This window comes from Ahaetulla prasina, chromosome 7 (assembly GCF_028640845.1).
Source record: "Ahaetulla prasina isolate Xishuangbanna chromosome 7, ASM2864084v1, whole genome shotgun sequence".
NCBI lineage: Eukaryota > Metazoa > Chordata > Lepidosauria > Squamata > Colubridae > Ahaetulla > Ahaetulla prasina.
The window spans coordinates 86,530,543-86,549,416 of NC_080545.1; the positions used below are offsets into that span (position 1 = coordinate 86,530,543).

The 18,874-nt window shown below is 41.5% G+C and overlaps 1 protein-coding gene across 1 annotated transcript in view; it reads right to left on the reverse strand.

Annotated features, from left to right (window-relative positions):
* The window catches only part of EPS8 (epidermal growth factor receptor pathway substrate 8), a 103,872-nt gene that overhangs the window by 16,624 nt on the left and 68,374 nt on the right, over positions 1-18,874 (reverse strand). Inside the window, exons 16-17 of the mRNA XM_058189998.1 lie at positions 14,921-15,029; positions 13,245-13,382 (exon numbers count right to left, since the gene is read on the reverse strand). Of these exons, the coding sequence (XP_058045981.1) occupies positions 13,245-13,382; positions 14,921-15,029 (247 nt within the window). The remainder of the gene's footprint in view (positions 1-13,244; positions 13,383-14,920; positions 15,030-18,874) is intronic.

Genomic DNA, 18,874 nt, shown 5'->3' on the forward strand with positions numbered 1-18,874 from the left:
GGGTTGCCAGTGATGGAGCACTGACTTTGATCAGTGTGCTCCACTGGTCAAGGGAGTACTGGATGGAGCGTTCCATCTAGTGATGCAGCACCTACCTATCTATTGTACGGTACTTATATAGCCACCCATCTAGTGGCGGATTTCAAAATTTTTTACTACCAGTTCTGTGGGCATGGCATGGTTTGGTGGGTATAGCATGATGGGCATGGCTTGATAGGCGTGGCAGGAGAAGGATACTGTAAAATCTCCATTCCCTCTCCAATCCAGGGGAAGGTTACTGCAAAATCCCTATTTCCTCCCGATCAGCTGGGACCTGGGAGGCAGAGAATAGATGGGGGTGGGGCCAGGCAGAGGTGGTATTTACCGGTTCTCCAAACTACTCAATATTTCCGCTACCGGTTCTCCAGAACTGGTCAGAACCTGCTGAAACCCATCTCTGCACCCTTCTCACAATCAAATGTCTATGGGTAGTTTACAACGAAGTGTTTAAAAATATATTAAAAATGATATCAATTTCTATTAAAAACATCATTAAAAGTACCAAACTAAAACAGAATTTTTTAAAAAAGAGATTGGGCAAAGAAGCAGGTGTTAATTACATGGGAGCCATCTCAATATTTCCCCCAGTCCTTTGGAGTCTTCAGACCTACTGACACAACTACATCATTGGCAACGTCTTCATAACTTACTGTGGCTTTGGGTATTCTTTCATGCTAACACATTTCCCAGGCAGCTGAGAAGGAGGAAATGAAGAGGGCAGTTGGCAGTTCATGGGACTGTGGATGAAGTGTCCTGGCAGGAGATGTGGGCAAAATGTGTGAAAGAAAAAACTGTGACCCACCAAGAGAGATTTATTGCAAGGTTCCAAAGAATGTCAGGAGAATGTAGTGTCTTAGAGAAAGAAGACTCGGCATTTACTGTTTGCCTGGAAGTACTCGTGGCCAAGGGTATTTTGGAGAGGAGCGGAACCAGCGCAAATCACGATTGTAGTGAAAGGAAGCCAGCATTTAAAGATTCTGAGGTAGTTTGTTGAATTTTACACAGAGGACAGTTTATGGCTTGTATCATTTTAATGAGTCCTCTCTTGTCCATTTCTTCTATCCTGATTCCACATTTATTTGCCATTTAGAGAAAAAGCCTAAACAAAACCTGCACTTAATTTTGTATTTTAAATTTCATTCTATTCATAGAAATATTTTTCTCTCTCTCAGAATGCGCAACTATAAATGCAATTTAAGCTGAGAAGTGAAAAATCCAAACGAAGACATGGTTAGAAGAAATGATACAACAACATATTGATTTAAAATCACAGCTCTTCCTATTGGGTATCCTCCCAGAAAAAATTAGTAAAGAAAATGTTTACTTCATTATACAGGTAATGACAGCAGCAAGGATTGTTTTTGCACAAAATTGGAAAGCAGAGAAAATATCTCTGGAAGGGGAAGTTATTAAAAAAAATATTAAACTGTGCAGAAATGAATAGATTAACTTTGATGATTAAAGAAAGAGAGGATTCAGAATATTTTAAGGTATGGATTCAATTTTACCATTGGTTAGAAAAAAGATATAGATAAGTAAACTAATAGTTATGTAAGAAAATGATATAATTAGAATATTGTACTTCTGGAAAAATTGTAACAGATTAAAAGAAAATGAAGATAGAAGAAACAACAAAAAGAGGAAGTCAAGGAGAAAACATCGAGATGTCGCATGGAAGGGTTGAATGATATATTAAATGTTTGTTTGTGTACAAAATAAAAATATATTCCAAAAAAAAAAAAGGGAAAAAGAAAAAAGAAAAAGAAAAATCCAAACGAAGACATGGTTAGAAGAAATGATACAACAACATATTGATTTAAAATCACAGCTCTTCCTATTGGGTATCCTCCCAGAAAAAATTAGTAAAGAAAATGTTTACTTCATTATACAGGTAATGACAGCAGCAAGGATTGTTTTTGCACAAAATTGGAAAGCAGAGAAAATATCTCTGGAAGGGGAAGTTATTAAAAAAAATATTAAACTGTGCAGAAATGAATAGATTAACTTTGATGATTAAAGAAAGAGAGGATTCAGAATATTTTAAGGTATGGATTCAATTTTACCATTGGTTAGAAAAAAGATATAGATAAGTAAACTAATAGTTATGTAAGAAAATGATATAATTAGAATATTGTACTTCTGGAAAAATTGTAACAGATTAAAAGAAAATGAAGATAGAAGAAACAACAAAAAGAGGAAGTCAAGGAGAAAACATCGAGATGTCGCATGGAAGGGTTGAATGATATATTAAATGTTTGTTTGTGTACAAAATAAAAATATATTCCAAAAAAAAAAAAAGGAAAAAGAAAAAAAAAGAAAAAAGAAAAATCCAAACAGTATCCAAACAGATATGTCTGATCTACACATTTCTCCAGGAAATGCAGATTGGGTCAGTTTCTCAATTTCTCAGCGTCTCCTGGTGAAGATACAGAAAGGGGGGGGGAAAGAAGTGAACAAGAATGTGGCCTTTCAGGAGCAAATGATTCCTGTGTGAAAAATTTGTCCCCAGAGCTGCACTTGTAAGCCTTGGATGTGGCCACAGGTGGAACCAAAATGGCAGCCAGAGCTCTGGAATTGAAGCCCTGACCCTTCAGCCTGGAGACATTAAGCTTTGATTGCACAGACAAGTCTGTGATCTCGGCTTAAAATTTTGATTCCTTCTGCAGCCACTCTGGGATGTGGCTTCCCTAATTCTATTGCACAGACGTCACCGAATTGTAATTTTTAATGAAAGAAAAGAGAAACTATTACGTAGCTTAAGAAAAAAAAATCACGTAAACCATAGTTTTAAGACTTGTTTAACATTAAATCAAGTCAATTACAGCTTTTTCCTATCTTTGCTTTACTATGTTTAGTATGCTAGGGATGTGGTGGCTCAGTGGCTAAGACGCTGAGTTTGTCAATTGAAAGTTTGGCAGTTCAGTGGTTCGAATCCCTAGTGCCGCGTAATAGGGTGAGCTCCCATTACTTGTCCCAGCTTCTGCCAACTTAGCAGTTTGAAAGCACGTAAAAAACTCAAGTAGAAAAATAGGGTGGGAAGGTAACAGTGTTCCGTGCACCTTTGGCATTGAGTCATGCCGGCCACATGACCACAGAGACGTCTTTGGACAGCGCTGGCTCTTCAGCTTTGAAACGGAGATGAGAACTGCCCTCTAGAGTCGGGAATGACTAGCACATATGTGCGAGGGGAACCTTTACCTTTACCGTTTATGTTTAATACTTTGTGACCTCAAGCATGCTGTTTAAAGTAACCTTCAGGTTGTGTATCCACAGCCTATAAGTTTCTAGAAACATTAGGGACCAACAATTGACCAAATTGGCGTATAGGTAGTCCTCAACTTATGACTGATTGCTTACCGACTATTCAAAGTTATGATTGACCTACCAGTATGTTGCGCCGAGTTATGATCCATATTTGAAGTTCTGATGGTCAGTTTCCCCCAATGGTCATGTGACTGGACTTTGGGCATTCGACAGCACAGCTGCATTTATGACCGTTCGCAGTGCCCCATGGTCACATGGTCACTGCATTTTAGGATGGTTTTGCTAAAAACCAGCACAAACGTCCAGTGCGCCTACCGAGAACCATTGGTTTGCTTAACAACCACAATGCCCCCTTTACCACTGCAGCAAAAAAGGATCATAAACACAAACAAATAAGGAAGCAAAAACTATGAGGAATACTTGCAGAGACCATCCACTTTGTGTGGACAGCCCCGGCAAAACCCCTAAATGTCAGGGTGATGAATTAAGCAAAAAGAGATTGGCTATCCTCCAGTTCACTGAAAAAATAGAAACTGAAGCTAAGAAAATTCCATTTGTTTCTTCTCACAGGAAGAAAAACAGCTGAGGGAAAGAAATGTCTCTTTGGGAGACATGCACCATCTTGTCACAGCAGAATCTGAGAAAAACAGCCGCCTACAACAGGCAGACACCATTGGTGTTACTTCCTGAAAGATGTGCCTATCAGAAGCAGCCAACGCAGAACCTATTTCTCTACTCTGCAATACTTAGACAACAGAGGTATACATCCCCAACATTACAACTGCAGCAAAAAAAGATCATAAACACGACCAAACCATTTTACGATCATCGTCATGAGCCATGGTAGCGCAGTGGTTAGAGTGCAGTACTGCAGGCTACTTCTGCTGACTGCCGGCTGCCCGCAATTTGGCAGATTGAGTCTCACCAGGCTCAAGGTTGACTCAGCCTTCCATCCTTCCGAGGTGGGTAAAATGAGGACCCAAAGTGTTGGGGGCAGTAGGCTGACTCTGTAAACAGCTTAGAGAGGGCTGTAAAGCACTGTGAAGCGATATATAAGTCTAAATGCTATTGCTATTGCTATCATGACTTACAACATTAAGGCACAGACTCCATTAATGGTCCTAGATTGAGGACTACCTATATTGCCTTAGAAATAAGAGATTGACCAACTTTCAAAGTAAGCTGTTGAAGTTCAAAGTAAGTCACCTTGAAGTCACTTCTTGGGAAGGGCTGAAGCTGCATAAACACAACTAGAGTCAAAAGTAGGCTTGAGAACTCAGACTCCAAGACTCACATTATGGTCTTTCTAGCATGTTTCTTTGTCGCCCTCAGGCAGGGAAGGAACTAGTGCCTTTTAGCAAAGATCGGAACCGATCCCTTGCAGCTAGTACAGATAGTCCGTGACTTATAACACTTCATTTAGTGACGGTTCAAAATTACAGTGGCATTGAAAATAATGATTGGTGGCCATTTTTCACACTTATGACCACTGCAGCATCCCAATGGTCACGTGATCAAAAATTCAGATGCTTGGCAACTGGTTCATATTTATGACGATTGCAGGGTCCCCCAGGCAAAATATCTTTTGCAACCTTCTGACAAGCAATAGCAATAGCACTTTACAGTGCTTTGCAGCCCCCTCTAAATAGTTTATATCCTATTGCCCCCAATGGCAATCTGGGTCCTCATTTTACCGACCTCGGAAGGATGGAAGGCGGAGTCAACATTGAGCCGGTGAGAATCGAACTGCTGAACTGCTGGCAGCCGGCAGAAGTAACATGCAGTACTGCATTCTAACCACTGCGCCATCACGGCTCATATCAAAGCAAAGTCAATGGGAAAGCCAGCTTTACTTAACCACCATGTTACCAACTGAACAACTGCAGTGATTCACTTAACAGTGTCTAGAAAGGTTGCAAAATGGGGCAAAACTCACTTAACAAATGTCTCACTTAGCAACAGAAACCTTGGGCTCAGTTGTGGTTGTAACTTGAGGACTACCTGTATTTGAAATTGGGCTGCAGGCTACCTGAAATCTAGCAATGTAGCACCTTAGCAGAACCCGCTGGGTTTAAACTTTTGGTTGCACAGGGAAGGACTGACTGAAGATAGCTAAATCCTCCATTTCGGTGATTCAGGATCCTGTCAGTCACAGCTCCTGGTAAAACGTCCGATTTCAGAGAACTGTATTTTTAAAACTCTCTGCCTGCAAGCTATGCAAAGAGCCACAATAGCTCTCTTTTTTGTCTAGCTCACATTAATTACACAGCCATGCAGCCTGTTCATTCATTAGAATCCTTTGTCAGGGCTTGGTCAATAGGGAATGCCAATCTTACATGGCTTAAAGGAAGAACAGAAACGGTCTCCTCCCCCAGTCGCTTCCAATCTCTAATGACCCGTCAACAGAAAAGATGTAGAGCAAAGAGGGGGTGGAGGGGAGAAATGGGAGCATTTCACTGTAACTTTGGCACCTGCTCCTTGTTTCTGGCTTCAGCGGGTAGGGGGAGGACAAGAAGAAAGGAACTGAGCTCCTGCTGCTTCCCTGGTGGAATCCAGCTAATGGCGTTGACTGTGGAGAAGGCAGATTGTGATGGAATGAGAGGAAGTGTGCATCTGTGAAATTCTTCCCTTTCTGAGGAATACTCTGTGGTAGGCAGGGAGATCCCAGATGACTTCCCAGCCAGTTCTTGGCCAGAAGCAAATTTCCTTAATATTTCAGAGAAGGACACAATTCTTGACTCTAACTGTTAAGATCAACTTCAAGAACAGCACCCTCAACCCTTTGGGCACCAGGGACCAGTTCCGCGGAGAAAGGGTTTTCCACGGAACTGGAAGGGATATGGTCTTACATGCTGCCTGCACTCCGTGGATGGGGCTTCACTTCTTTACGTGGCCTGTGGCAGGGATGGTATTCAGCTGGTTCGGACTGGTTCGGGCGAACCAGTAGCGGAAGTCGCAGGTGAGCCTGCCCACCTGCCCTGGCTCTATGATGTCCTATTTAGGCACGTTTTTGAGGCCGGGCGCATGTGCGGAAGGCTGGGCGCTCACATTTTTGGTGCTGGGAGAACCGATAGATAAATTATGTGAATCTCACCTCTGGCCTGTGGCATGGCGGGCCTGGTGCCAGTCCATGGACAGGGGATTAGGGACCCATGTTTTAGAACATGCCTTCCTAAAATAATAGGTATTTCAGGTTATTTGTCATATATTTTAAGATCAGTGCAACGATTTTAGCAAGTTTTAAGTCTGAATATGTATATATATATATTTGCAAATGACAATATAAATACTGGTGTGGGGGGCGATGGCTCAATGGTTAAAGACACTGACATCCTAGGTTTGAGACCCGAGCATTGCATGTGAGCTCCTGTCCTTGTCCCAGTTCTTGCCCACCTAGCAATTCGAAAGCATGCAAATGCAAGTAGATAAATAGGTACCACTTTGGTGGGACGGTAACAGCTTTCTGTGCACCTCAGCCACATGACCAAGGAAATGCTGGCTCCCTCGACTAAGAAACGGAGATGAGCACATATGCTTAGAATCGGACATGACTAGACAGGGGAAAGCTTTAATTTTATAAAAATACTAGTGCACTGTTTCTCAGAAATGAGGCAAAGCCATAAACCAGCAAGATTTAGATGCCACTGTTTTTCACAATAAGGTTTTGAGTCTCTTCCAGCGAGAATGCCTCATGCAAATCCGAATTCATAATTATGGCTATGCTAAGGAGAGAAAGAGAGAGCCAAAATGTGACGAACGACAAATGAAAGGAGAAAGCATCCAAGTTAAACAGATCAACACTGCAGAGATCTGACAGTCTTCCAACCATGTGCCTCATTTCACACATCAAATCAGGCACGCAGAACAAGGAAAGTACAAGCTGGCTGTCAGCTGTAGACAATGAATTTGTGACTTGCTTTAATTTATGGATCGCAGCATGAGGATTGCTGACCTGATTTTTTAAATCATTTCTGCATAAATCTTCTGAATATACTTTCCAATTTTCTGTTTTTTAAATAGATTGTTAGCACTGCCTGGAAATATTGAGGAAGGAGCCAAAATGTTGGCCATTATATCTACTGTATAATGCTGTATGTACCCTGCAACAATGCACTTTACATCTCAATCACAGCCAATTTTTCACCGTAGCCTTATTAGGTTTGGAAAGCATATTCTCACCCACACAAAAACCATCATCCTTTATTATAACCCATCAATAAGCTCCCGCTTTCACTGTATTCCATAAACTGGGTTTAAAAATAGTAACAGGTAGTCTTCAACTTACGGCCACAATTGAGTCCAACAATTCTGTTGCTCAGTGAGACAGTTGTTGAATGAACTTTGCCCCATTTTACAACCTTTCCTGCCACCGTTGTTAAGTGAATCAGTGCAGTTGTTAAGTTAGTAACATGGTTGTTAAGTGAATCTGGCTCCCCCTTTGACTTGGCTTGTCAGAAGGTCACAAAAGGTGATCACATGAGCCTGGGACACTGCAACCGACATACATATGAGCCGGTTGCCAAGCGCCCAAATTTTGATCACATGATCAGGGGAATGCTGGATTGTGCGTAAGTGTGAAAAACAGTCATTCTTTTCAGTGCTGTTCTAATTTCAAACACTAAATGAACGGTTATAAGTGGAGGACTATCTGTACATCTGTAACAGTGGTGTGTTGCTCCAGGTTCTGTCTGGTTCTATAGAACTGGTAGTAAAATTGGCGGGAGGCACTGCCCATCCGCCCAGATGTCATAAATGACAATCTTCGCATGCGCAGAAATGCACGGCCCCGTAAATAGAACCCACCCCCTGGTCCATAAGGAGAAACTCGAGTCCAGGACACTGGAGCCAACCTAAATATGAACCAATTGCCAAGCATCTGAATTTTGACCATGGGGATGCTGCAACAATTGTAGGTGTGAAAAATGGTCATGTCGCTTTTTTCAGTGCCATTATAACTTCCAACAGTCACTAAGCGAAAAGTTGTAAGTTGAGGTCTATCTCTAATCATTTTCTCAGACATACTTTGGAGCATTAAGATATTCTTGATCCAGGAAGTCCAAGATGTGAACTAAAGTGTACAGAATGGCGGCCCGGAGGTGGGGGAGGAGGGAAAGGGGATGGTTTTGTGGGAGGCATGTGCATGGGCATATGTGCATGCACAAGCACCAGTTGCTTGTGCAAATGGGGCCAAGAGTGCCCGTGATGCTCGCACAACTGAGGCCCCAGGTGCCTGTGGTGCTCACATGAGTGGGTCGAACGTGCCTGAGATACTCGCGTGACTGAGGCCCTGAACATCTGTGATACTTGTGCAAGTGAGACTGAGTGTCCGCGATACTCATGGAAATGGGGCTCCAAGCGCCTGCGACACTTGCGCGACTGAAGACCCGATCACCTCCAACGCTCACGTGAGTGAGCCAAGAGTCAACAGGTCCGCTGTCATCCACTTCCATTTGTTTCTCCTCACAGAAGAAAAACAGCTGAGGGAGACATGCACCATCTTGTCACAGCAGAATCTGAGAAAAACAGCCGCCTACAACAGGCAGACACCACTGGTGTCACTTCCTAAAAGATGTGACTATCAGAAGCAACCAACGCAGTACCTATTTGTCTACTCTGCAATACTTTTTATCTTCCCAAAGTACAAATCTTTGTAAACCTTCTCTATTGGTGCTGTTGTGACCCAGGTCCAAGTAGGTAGTAGAAAACTCAGTCAGTGTAAAAACAAACAAACTTTATTAAAACAGCTGAGAATTACTTCATTCTCAGCGTAGTGCAACTAAATTAAAGCAAATTCCTCCCAACACAATTCCTCAGTCCTATCACCAACCTTGGTCCAATTAGGTAAACTGCCAAAGGCCTTTCTTGGCAAAAGTTCAGAAGACACCGATACAAAATGAATGCAACAAGACGAAGCTATCACCGTTGTTTTTCGGCAAAGAGCCCAAACGCCCTTGATGGTCTTTTAAGCCTTATGGGAGGGGCCAATCATCTCTTGGCCCTATTCCCGAGTCGTCCTCTTTGCTTGAGCTGCTCTTGCCTTCTGGCAGCTCTTCTCATGCATACATTAGGAACAGGCTCCTCCTGCTCCTCTGTCTCACTACAATCAGTCTCTGGAGGCTCTGGAGTCCACACCTCACCCCCTGATGGCTCTGGCCCCACCTCAGCCTCTGACGCAGAGCCCTCATCTGGGTCTTCCCCAGCCTCCAGGACTGGCCCACACTCTTCCTCAGCCTCATCGCTGTCTGACTCCGTTGCCAGCTCCGCAGGCTGCTGGCGGACCACAGCAGGTACTTCCTAGGAAAGTTGCTTTAGCTGTGGCTTTTCTTTGTGACCACAAGGCCCATGAAAACTGTTTCTCCAAAGCCACATGGATTCTAAGGATGCTAAGAATTGGATGGAATTCTTCAGAATTTTTATAATTATCTGGAAAGAGGACAAACCTTTCCTAAGTTTTAAGACTCCATCCAAACAAGAACAATGTACTTAAGATACCTCTACCCTATGTAGAGGTAGTCCTTGAAATACAACTCTAATCGAGGCCAGAATTATGGTCCTAAGACCTAAGTTGTGGTGTTCATTAAACAGGTCGCCATATGACCACATTTGACTTTATGACCTTTTTGTTTTTTGCTGTGGTTAAGCGATCGCTGCAGTTGTTAAGCAAACCCGTTTTCATCAATGGACATTTTTTGTCAGAAATTGAAACTAAATGCCAGAAATTGGGGAAAAGATACTGAAAATTGAAGTCATGTGACTGCAGGGTGCTGCAAACGGCTGTGAACGATCACATGACTGCTGGGTGGGTGTTGTGTGCGGTTGTCAGAATGTTGAAAACAAATCATAAATAGCTCCAGAGAGGTCTGCTACAACTCTGAATATTCGCTAAATCACTGGTCATTAAGTGAGGACTACATGTAAATCATCCTCTCACATCAAGAAGGATCAGGACGAAGGAAATTCCTGGGCTCGATGAACAAGACAATTTAATTTGCTTTCCAGAATAAAAGAAAGGTCATGTCTACATACAATCTATACATTGTGGAAAATACATAACTTGGAAAATGAAGAACTCCCCACAGTCCTAATATCTGCTTGGCGGATGTTATAGCTATTAAGAAAAATATTCTGTTAAGGGGGTCATGGAGGTGCAGTGAAATAAGAGACACCTGGTTCAAGTAATCTTTAGCAAAGGAAATTTATTGGGTAAACTGGAGCCAGTCAGCCAAGCCAACCCCATAGAATTCTTTGGAATAAAACTTAGGGAGGCTGATGAGCAAAGAGCAATAGGTCCAAAATCACTTAATGGGCTTCTATGATTGATCGTGGACTTGAACTGAAGTCTTTCAGTTAATGGTGCAATTTTTGAACCATTAGATCAGACAGGGTCTTCTCTTTATTTAGATCCTGCTTCCAGTTTGGTACTTTGTGGAGTCCGTCCTTCCTTCCTTCCTTCCTTCCTTCCTTCCTTCCTTCCTTCCTTCCTTCCTTCCTTCCTTCCTCCCTCCCTCCCTCCCTCCCTCCCTCCCTCCCTCCCTCCCTCCCTCCCCTCCCTTCGTATCTCTTTCCGTCCTTCACTCTCTATATTCTGCCTGCTGCCTGTAAGAATGTTCCATGCAGCAAATCAGTTCCAAACAATGAATTTATTTATTTAAAAGACTTACAGTGTCATCTGTCTTCAACCCCCCCCCCTTCCCCCACAATTCTGGGTGGCTCACAACAGCAATAAAACAATAAAGCAGGGCTGTCAAACTCGCATCACAAGAGCCAGATGCGTCACACGCTGGCCATGCCCACACCCGGTTTAGAGAAGGGGACACCTTCTCTAAAGGTGAAGTTCAACACTTCTGCAATAAAGCAATAAAAGCTATTTTTTTAAAAAAAGCCCAATGCCTCAGCCATCCTCCTTTGCACAGATGTTATTTTAAAAGGCTAAATCAAGGCCTCACCAAATCAGCTCAGGTGTTCCAGTAAAACCAGTTTGATTTTGTTAATTGATCCGAACATTTAAAAAGGACTGATCTTTCAACTGACTCAAAAGTTGGAACTGACCTGAATTCATACAATCCCGCTCTCAATTCTAATATGATGACTTACCTGTGTTCAGAATACTAACAAGTATTCTGCCATTTCATTTCAACATACCAAACAATTAAAACAAAAAACTGGTCATAATATGTGCGTTTTGATGGTACTCAAAAGCTGCATATTATTACGAACCTTTGATTCAAAGGATCAAAAAATTCTACATTCCTCTGTAGAGAATTCCACACCAATAGAAAAGCCAGCAACTCAAACCCATGCAAAGTGCAGCGGAAATAACTTTACACATCCAAAAGAAAATCTAAGGGAAACCGAATAGGGACAGTTTGGATGAAAAGAAAAAAACCCTACCTTAAATAATTCAAATTCCTTCTTTGACATCAATAACTATCAAGACATGACAAGCATTTAAATAAAAAAGGCATAAGCTGAATTAGAACCCAAAGCGTGGTAACGAAACTACAAATGTCAGCAATAAAAAGGAGACATCAAAAGAGCAGAGACTCTGCTTCATGTTGCCAAGAGAAACAATGCTGGAATTATTAATAATTAAATGAATTTATTTTGTATGCTGTAAGATGTCTTTTAATAGAAGAACTGCTCATGCCCTTAGGTGCTCAGCCCCTTGACTTTTGTGATGTTCCTCTTGCTCGTCATTCTGCTGTTACCTGATCGAAGAGAAAGGCTCTTTAACAAGCTTCTCAGGAAACCTAGAAACACTTTGGATGGAGAACTGAAGCTCAGCCTGGATTAAGGCGATGCATCAGTTTCATAAATAAATAAACAAGTTAAATTAATAAAAAAAGATGCTTCTGAAAAATGGGCAAGAGCTTAATGCAGGCACGGAGAACGTGTGGTTCTTGCGTTAGGCAAGGTTCCCATCAGCTAAAATCAGCCTAGCTAGCGATAATAGCAGTAGTTGTGGTCTAACTTTTGCAGACCTAGAGGTTCTACAACCCTCTTTTAGAACTTCCATGTCGGGGCTCTCCCTGCTTCACTTCCACCAAAGTGTCTATCTGACACTTTGACCTCACTGGTATCCTTGTCATACAGAACTCAAACTCAAGACCACCAGGCTATCTGGAATCCCAATTTGTTGTCTTTGCCTGCATTTCTTAGGCTATCCTTCTGCAGAGCTTCATATCTAGATTCTCTTAGATATCTCAAAGGCCAGGGGTATCAAACCTGATTTTATTGAGGGCCACATCAGAGTTATCTTTGACCTGGGGGTGGGGGATGGGCATGGCTGGGATAGGCGTGGCCAGGGTGAGTGTGGCCAGCTTGATGTCACTCGTGTCGCAGGCCTCTGTGGTGGCCAAGTGCTAAGGCAGGACTTCCCTCAGACCGTCCCTCACTCTCATTATAATCTCCTTCCTTCCTTCCTTCCTTCCTTCCTTCCTTCCTTCCTTCCTTCCTTCCTTCCTTCCTTCCTTCCTTCCTTCCTTCCTTCCTTCCTTCCTTTTCTTTTTTCTTTCCCTCTTCATTCTTTCTTTTTCCTTCCACTCTTTCATTTTTCCTTCCTTGCTCTCTTCCCATACTCCCTTCTTTTTCTTTGTCTTTCCTCTTTCCCTTTCTCCTTTCCTGTCCCTTCTTGAATGCTCAAATGCAAAAGGGGAAACATTTCTCCTTTCGTTTTGCTTTTAGTTTGTTTTGCTAGCCCTTTGCCTGGGAAAACGGAGCTCGGGGACCACCGCGCAGCCCTCCCGAGCTCCATTTTTGTTGGCAGAGGCTCTGTGGGCTGGTCTTTGCTGTTTCCAGGGTGTCCCCGGGGGCCGGATCTAAGCACCCCGCGGGCCAGATGTGGCCCATGACCCTTGAATTTGACATCCCTGTCAATCTCTGAGGAAAAAAGTCCTGCCAACGTGCTCTTGATATTTTTTGTTTAAAAGAACTGGAGATACCTGTATGGTGTGCGTATATGCTGGCTCCGTACAAACACCTTCAGGAGATCTGAGAGGTTCCAAGATGTTATTTGGCACAAATCCAGTCAATCCATTTGCGTTCTGGACTTTCCACCATTGCTTTCTGTCATCAAGAATCTGGAAAAACAAACAAATCTTTTCACAACGAACCAGTCTGACTCCATAGAACCATTTAAATGAAAGGTTACCTAAACTAAATAGTCATATAAACTAAAAGGGATTCTGATATAGATGTTTTACTTCCAGAATGACTATGATCCGCATAGAATAAGAGTCTTACAGAAGAAAGACCCAGCTCCAAAGGAAAGGGAACTGATCCGGTCCGAAGGAGCCATTCTTTAATGGATATGTTGCCTTCTTTTTGCACGAATAATATACTTTCAGAAACAGAAAGCTCTCGTTAATAGTTAGAAGCAAATAAAAGTAAAGGTAAAGGTAAAGGTTCCCTCACAACTATGTGCTACTTGTTCCTGACTCTAGGGGTGGTGGTGCTCATCTCCGTCTCAAAGCCAAAGAGCCAGCACTGTCCGAAGATGTCTCTGTGGCCACATGGCCGGCATGACTAAACACCAAAGGTTCACGGAATGCTGTTACCTTCCCACCAAAGGTGGTCCCTATTTTTCTACTTGCATTTTTTACATACTTTCGAATTGCTAGATTGGCAGAAGCTGGGACAAGTCATGGGAGCTCACCCCGTTACGCGGCACTGGGGATTCAAACCGCTGAACTGCCGACCTTTCGATCGACAAGCTCAGTGTCTTAGCCACTGAGCCACCGCATCCCATTTAGAAGCAAATAGAGATGGATAATTTTGCAGGCTATTCAGTGAGTGGCCCTCCTGATATCAAAGTTACAGATTTCACACATGGCTTGGATTCATCCAGTTTTCTGAGTTATAACATGGGTTGCTCAGCTGCTGTAGCCACCATGATTATTCAACATAATTTATGGCTCAGTCTAGAGAAGCTCATCCAAAGCATGACAGCAAAGAAATAGATCTACAGATAGTCCTTGACTTACACCTATTCATTTAGTGACCGTTCAAAATTACAATGGCTTGAAAAAAGTGACTTATGACCATTTTTCACACCTATGTCTATTGCAGCATCTCCATGGTCACATGATCAAAATTCAAACGCTTGGCAACCGATTCATATTTATGATGGTTGCAGCGTCCCGGGGTCATGTGATCTACCTTTGGCGACCTCCTGACAAGCAAAGTCAATGGGGGAAGCCAGATTCCCTCAACAACTCTGTTACTGATTTAATAAGTGTGGTGATTCACTTCACAACAATAGGAAGAAAGGTCGTAAAACCTGGAGTTTTAATTTTTAAATTTAGCTTTTAAATGGGGTTTTTACTATTTTAATTATAATTTTAAATCTGGCCTAATTCAATAAGTTTTTTAAATATTGTTTTTTATCTTGTATTTATTCTTGTGTTTTTATCAGGCTGTAAACCGCCCTGAGTCCTTCGGGAGATAGGGCGGTATAAAAATTTGATTAAATAAATAAATAATAAATAAATAAATTAACAACGGTCACACTTAGCATCATAAATTTTGGCTTCAGTTATTGTCATAAATTGAGGACTACGTGTGTGTGTGTGTGTGTGTGTGTGTGTGTGTGTGTGTGTGTCTAAAGAAGCATTGTTACCTCTAAAATGTCATCCTTCAGAACAGAAAGCTCACTCTGGTTTCTTCCCACAAAGTCATACTTGGTTTTGGCGAATTTCTTGGTTGGGGTTTTATGCGCTTCATAATTTCTACAAAAAACAAATAAGCCAAAATGTTATCCGGCTCTCCTGTGAGATTAGCATAGCCAAAAAGAGAAGAGAAGCCAGCTCTGCCTGTCTTTGGCTATAATTAGCTCAAGATTTACTACCAGGCAAAAACTAGTAGAGATCCATCACAATGGCAGACGGCTGCCCCGGCCAGCACCCTTATTCCCCATCGAGGCAGTTGCAAATATCAATTGGCCTGCTCACATCTTTCATGACATGCTTGATTTATTTATTCGATTTCTGGAGCTGCCCATCTCATGTACATGACTCCAGGCTTCTATCATAAATATATAAATGCTTCTGCGCAGCACGGAGTACAATATGAATAGGTGTGAGCTGATTATATCATAGAACCTGTGGGAAACTGTATAGCATCTAATTCAAGTATTTAAAGAAGCATAAAGAAGTTACCTCTAAAGGATTTGCAAATGTGTCCCATTATGTAGAAGAGCAGCATACCCTTGCCACAATTTTGATCTCTTAGTTTTGAAAGCCGTAAGCCTGACCTTCTAATTTAAAAATTTAGGTGAAAGGAGATGGTGATTACTTGGTGATAATTTGCCATTTATTGCAGAGATGTGTTCTGCAGAGAGCAGGGTGTTAAAATTTGCAAAAATGGTGGCCATGGTGTCGTGAGTGAAATGCTCCTCTTTTGTGTGTGCATTGTTGCACATACATAAAATAGTGGTAAACTATTTACCACTTTACCTTTAAAGGAATCTTTAAAGCTCTCTGAGCTTGGTGATTTTCTGGCAGACATGTCATTACCCAACTAGGTAATATCATCAGTTCTAGAAAGGAATGTGGTTTGCTCTCTGCTTATATACAAGTGGCTTGTTCTGTTAGTGTTGATGGTAAAGCTTTAACTATGAAACCAACTTTATCACTGATAGCATCTTTAGCTATTAGTAGCTGTATTTACTCAACATAATCAAACTATTAAAAGAGTTAGCAGTTAGATTCCTCCATAGTACTACATTTGGATTTAATCGTGTGTAGGATTTTTTAAGTCAGCATAAACCATGCCTGCTCTGTGAGTTTATAATTAATGGAGAATCTAGATTAAGTGTATCGTCCCAAACATGGTTCCTTTCAAGGCCATAAATGTTGAATATATCCAGATATTCTATAAAACTGAAATATCCAGAAAGGATGCTTTGGTTTCATAGAGTTTTGATCCTAACTCAATCCAGGGGTGAGTAATCTGTAGCCCACAAGCCAAAATCCAACCTCACTAGGTGTTCCTGTCCAAATAGGCTAGCAAAATTTCTGATTTTTAGCAGCCCAGTTCTTCTTTTCTTACACAATAAAAAGAAGAGTGGAAAAGGAAGGCATCTGAGAAGGAAATTGCATCCATTTCCACCCTGAATTTACCTCAGTCAACCCCCCCAAAAAAGTGATTCAAATCCTGCCACTGAAATTCAGTCAACTTCTAAAGGTGAAAATGGGGACAGCTTGCTTTCCGATCCTTTCCTTTTCTCATTTTTTTTTTTTTTTGTTTACATTTATATCCCGCCCTTCTCCGAAGACTCAGGGCGGCTTACAATGTATAGGGCAATAGTCTCATTCTATTTGTATATATTTACAAAGTCAACTTATTGCCCCCCCAACAATCTGGGTCCTCATTTTACCTACCTTATAAAGGATGGAAGGCTGAGTCAACCTTGGGCCGGGCTCGAACCTGCAGTAATTGCAGGCTTTGTGTTCTTAATAACAGGCCATTCTAAAATCCTTTCTTGGTCCCCAAATATCCTAGAAATGACCCATTTCAATGACATCTTTTGGGTAATGCCATCTGTATCCCCACAGGAGATAACATTTGACTCCTTATCCACAATTGTCTTCCTTTATGTGCATTTGTGTATGTGTGTGTGATATAGTGACAGCTCCTCCTTCCCCAAACCTTGAGGCTGGCCAACATGGCAATACTATCACAACACTCAATCAAATACAACTCTTTTAATATCTAGATCACATGGTACCTAGATAACTTGTAGATTATACTTTTTTTTGCAATATAATTTCCCACAGATTCAGTCAGTACCCGCGCACACATGATGAGATGTATATTATATATTAACAATGGTCAGATTTTCACCAAGGAGAAAACAAACACATTCTGAAATCAGGCCAATGACCCATTAGCTCACGGTTGTCCTATCTCTTTCCAGCCCGTGATAAGCTTTTCTCAGCCAAGGATTGAACTCAAGATCTCCCGCCTGCAAAGCACATGTTCTACCAAGAGTTACATCCTTTGATCCAGATCACAGAAGTAAGCTGAGGCCAATGCACAGAGGATTCTTTTACAACAACAGATTTTTGACATCAGGGAAGGAGAGTAGTTAGAAATTAAAAAAATAGCCTGGGGCATCTTAGATACACATGGCCTCATAAAGCTTTAGATGTGGCCCAGAAAGGCCCTTTAAAGAGTGGTCGCCAATTTATATTTTGTAATATGATAGAGAGAAAAAGATGATTAATGCTTGGGAAGCAATCCATTAACTACAATTAGTTTCACTTTTGTTAGAACCTTGGCTCGGGAATTTTTTAAAAAAAATCTATCTACTTTTTATTTTCCAAATTTAGTACACTCCACTTTGATTCACAGTCTTAGCTATAAATGACTTTAGATTTGAAATTTTATTGACTGGGACTGTTAAAAAGCTGAAAAATGATAAGCTATGCCCTTGCAACCAGATTACAAAATCACCATGAAGCTCCTACATGATTAGAAGCAGAATAAAACAATATAAGTAATCGCATTACAAAGACACTTGTAGACTCTTTCTGTTTTCTGTTTTGCATTTAAATATTTTAAAACAATTACATTCCCGTTTTAGGTGCTTGAATAACTAGCTAGTTGATTAGCTGTGGAGAACTGTCACAACTTAAAGAGAAGAGAAAAAGGACACCACAGAATTATCACTGACCAACCCTTGATTATCCAAAACGCATGATTCGGCTCCAAAGCAATGGCTAATCTATGCAGTTCCATCACTGTTTCCCCAACCTTTTTAGCTATTTATATACTCTGCATTCTTGATCCTAAGCCATTTCGATAAATCAGGTTGAAATCACTGAGATTTAAAAAGACGGGGTTGAGGATACACAGATGCTGAAAGCAAAGAGCACATTTTGATGAGACAAGAAGGACAAGAACTATGTGCCCAAGGACTCAACCGATCAGAAATCCTGGAACATTTTACATGTTCCCTGTTGTGCTCTAATAAAAATCGTTATTTTACATATTGCTTTTGGAACTCACGTGATGTGATCCTGGGGCAACTTTGTAGTACTCACAACTCGTGAGTATTTGCTTTTGCCAAAGGAGAGATTGGCCATGTCAATTTAGAGCAGGGGTCTCCAACCTTGGCAACTTGAAGACTTGTGGACTTCAACTCCCAGAATTCCTCAGCCAGCTTTGCTGGCTGAGGAATTCTGGGAGTTGAAGTCCACAAGTCTTCAAGTTGCCAAGGTTGGAGACCCCTGATTTAGAGGCCATTAAAGCCCAAACTCCATCATGTCTTCTGGTTATGTTGGGACTACAATTTCCAAAATTGCCAGGTGGCGGGGTAATCTCATATATTGAAAGCATATAAAATTGGAGAAAGCGACTTGATTATTTGGATAGAACTCAAGTGGAAAACGATGGTCGCATAAAATAAAAACCCAGTGTAGTTTTTACATGGTTGCGGTGATGTATACATGTATAACATTACATTATAACACAGAATGTAATTTAACCTATGCACTAGTTTGCAAACTCCCAGTGATTCAAGAAGTGTAATTTATCCAAGGAGGTGGCTTATTAAACAAAACTTATAAAG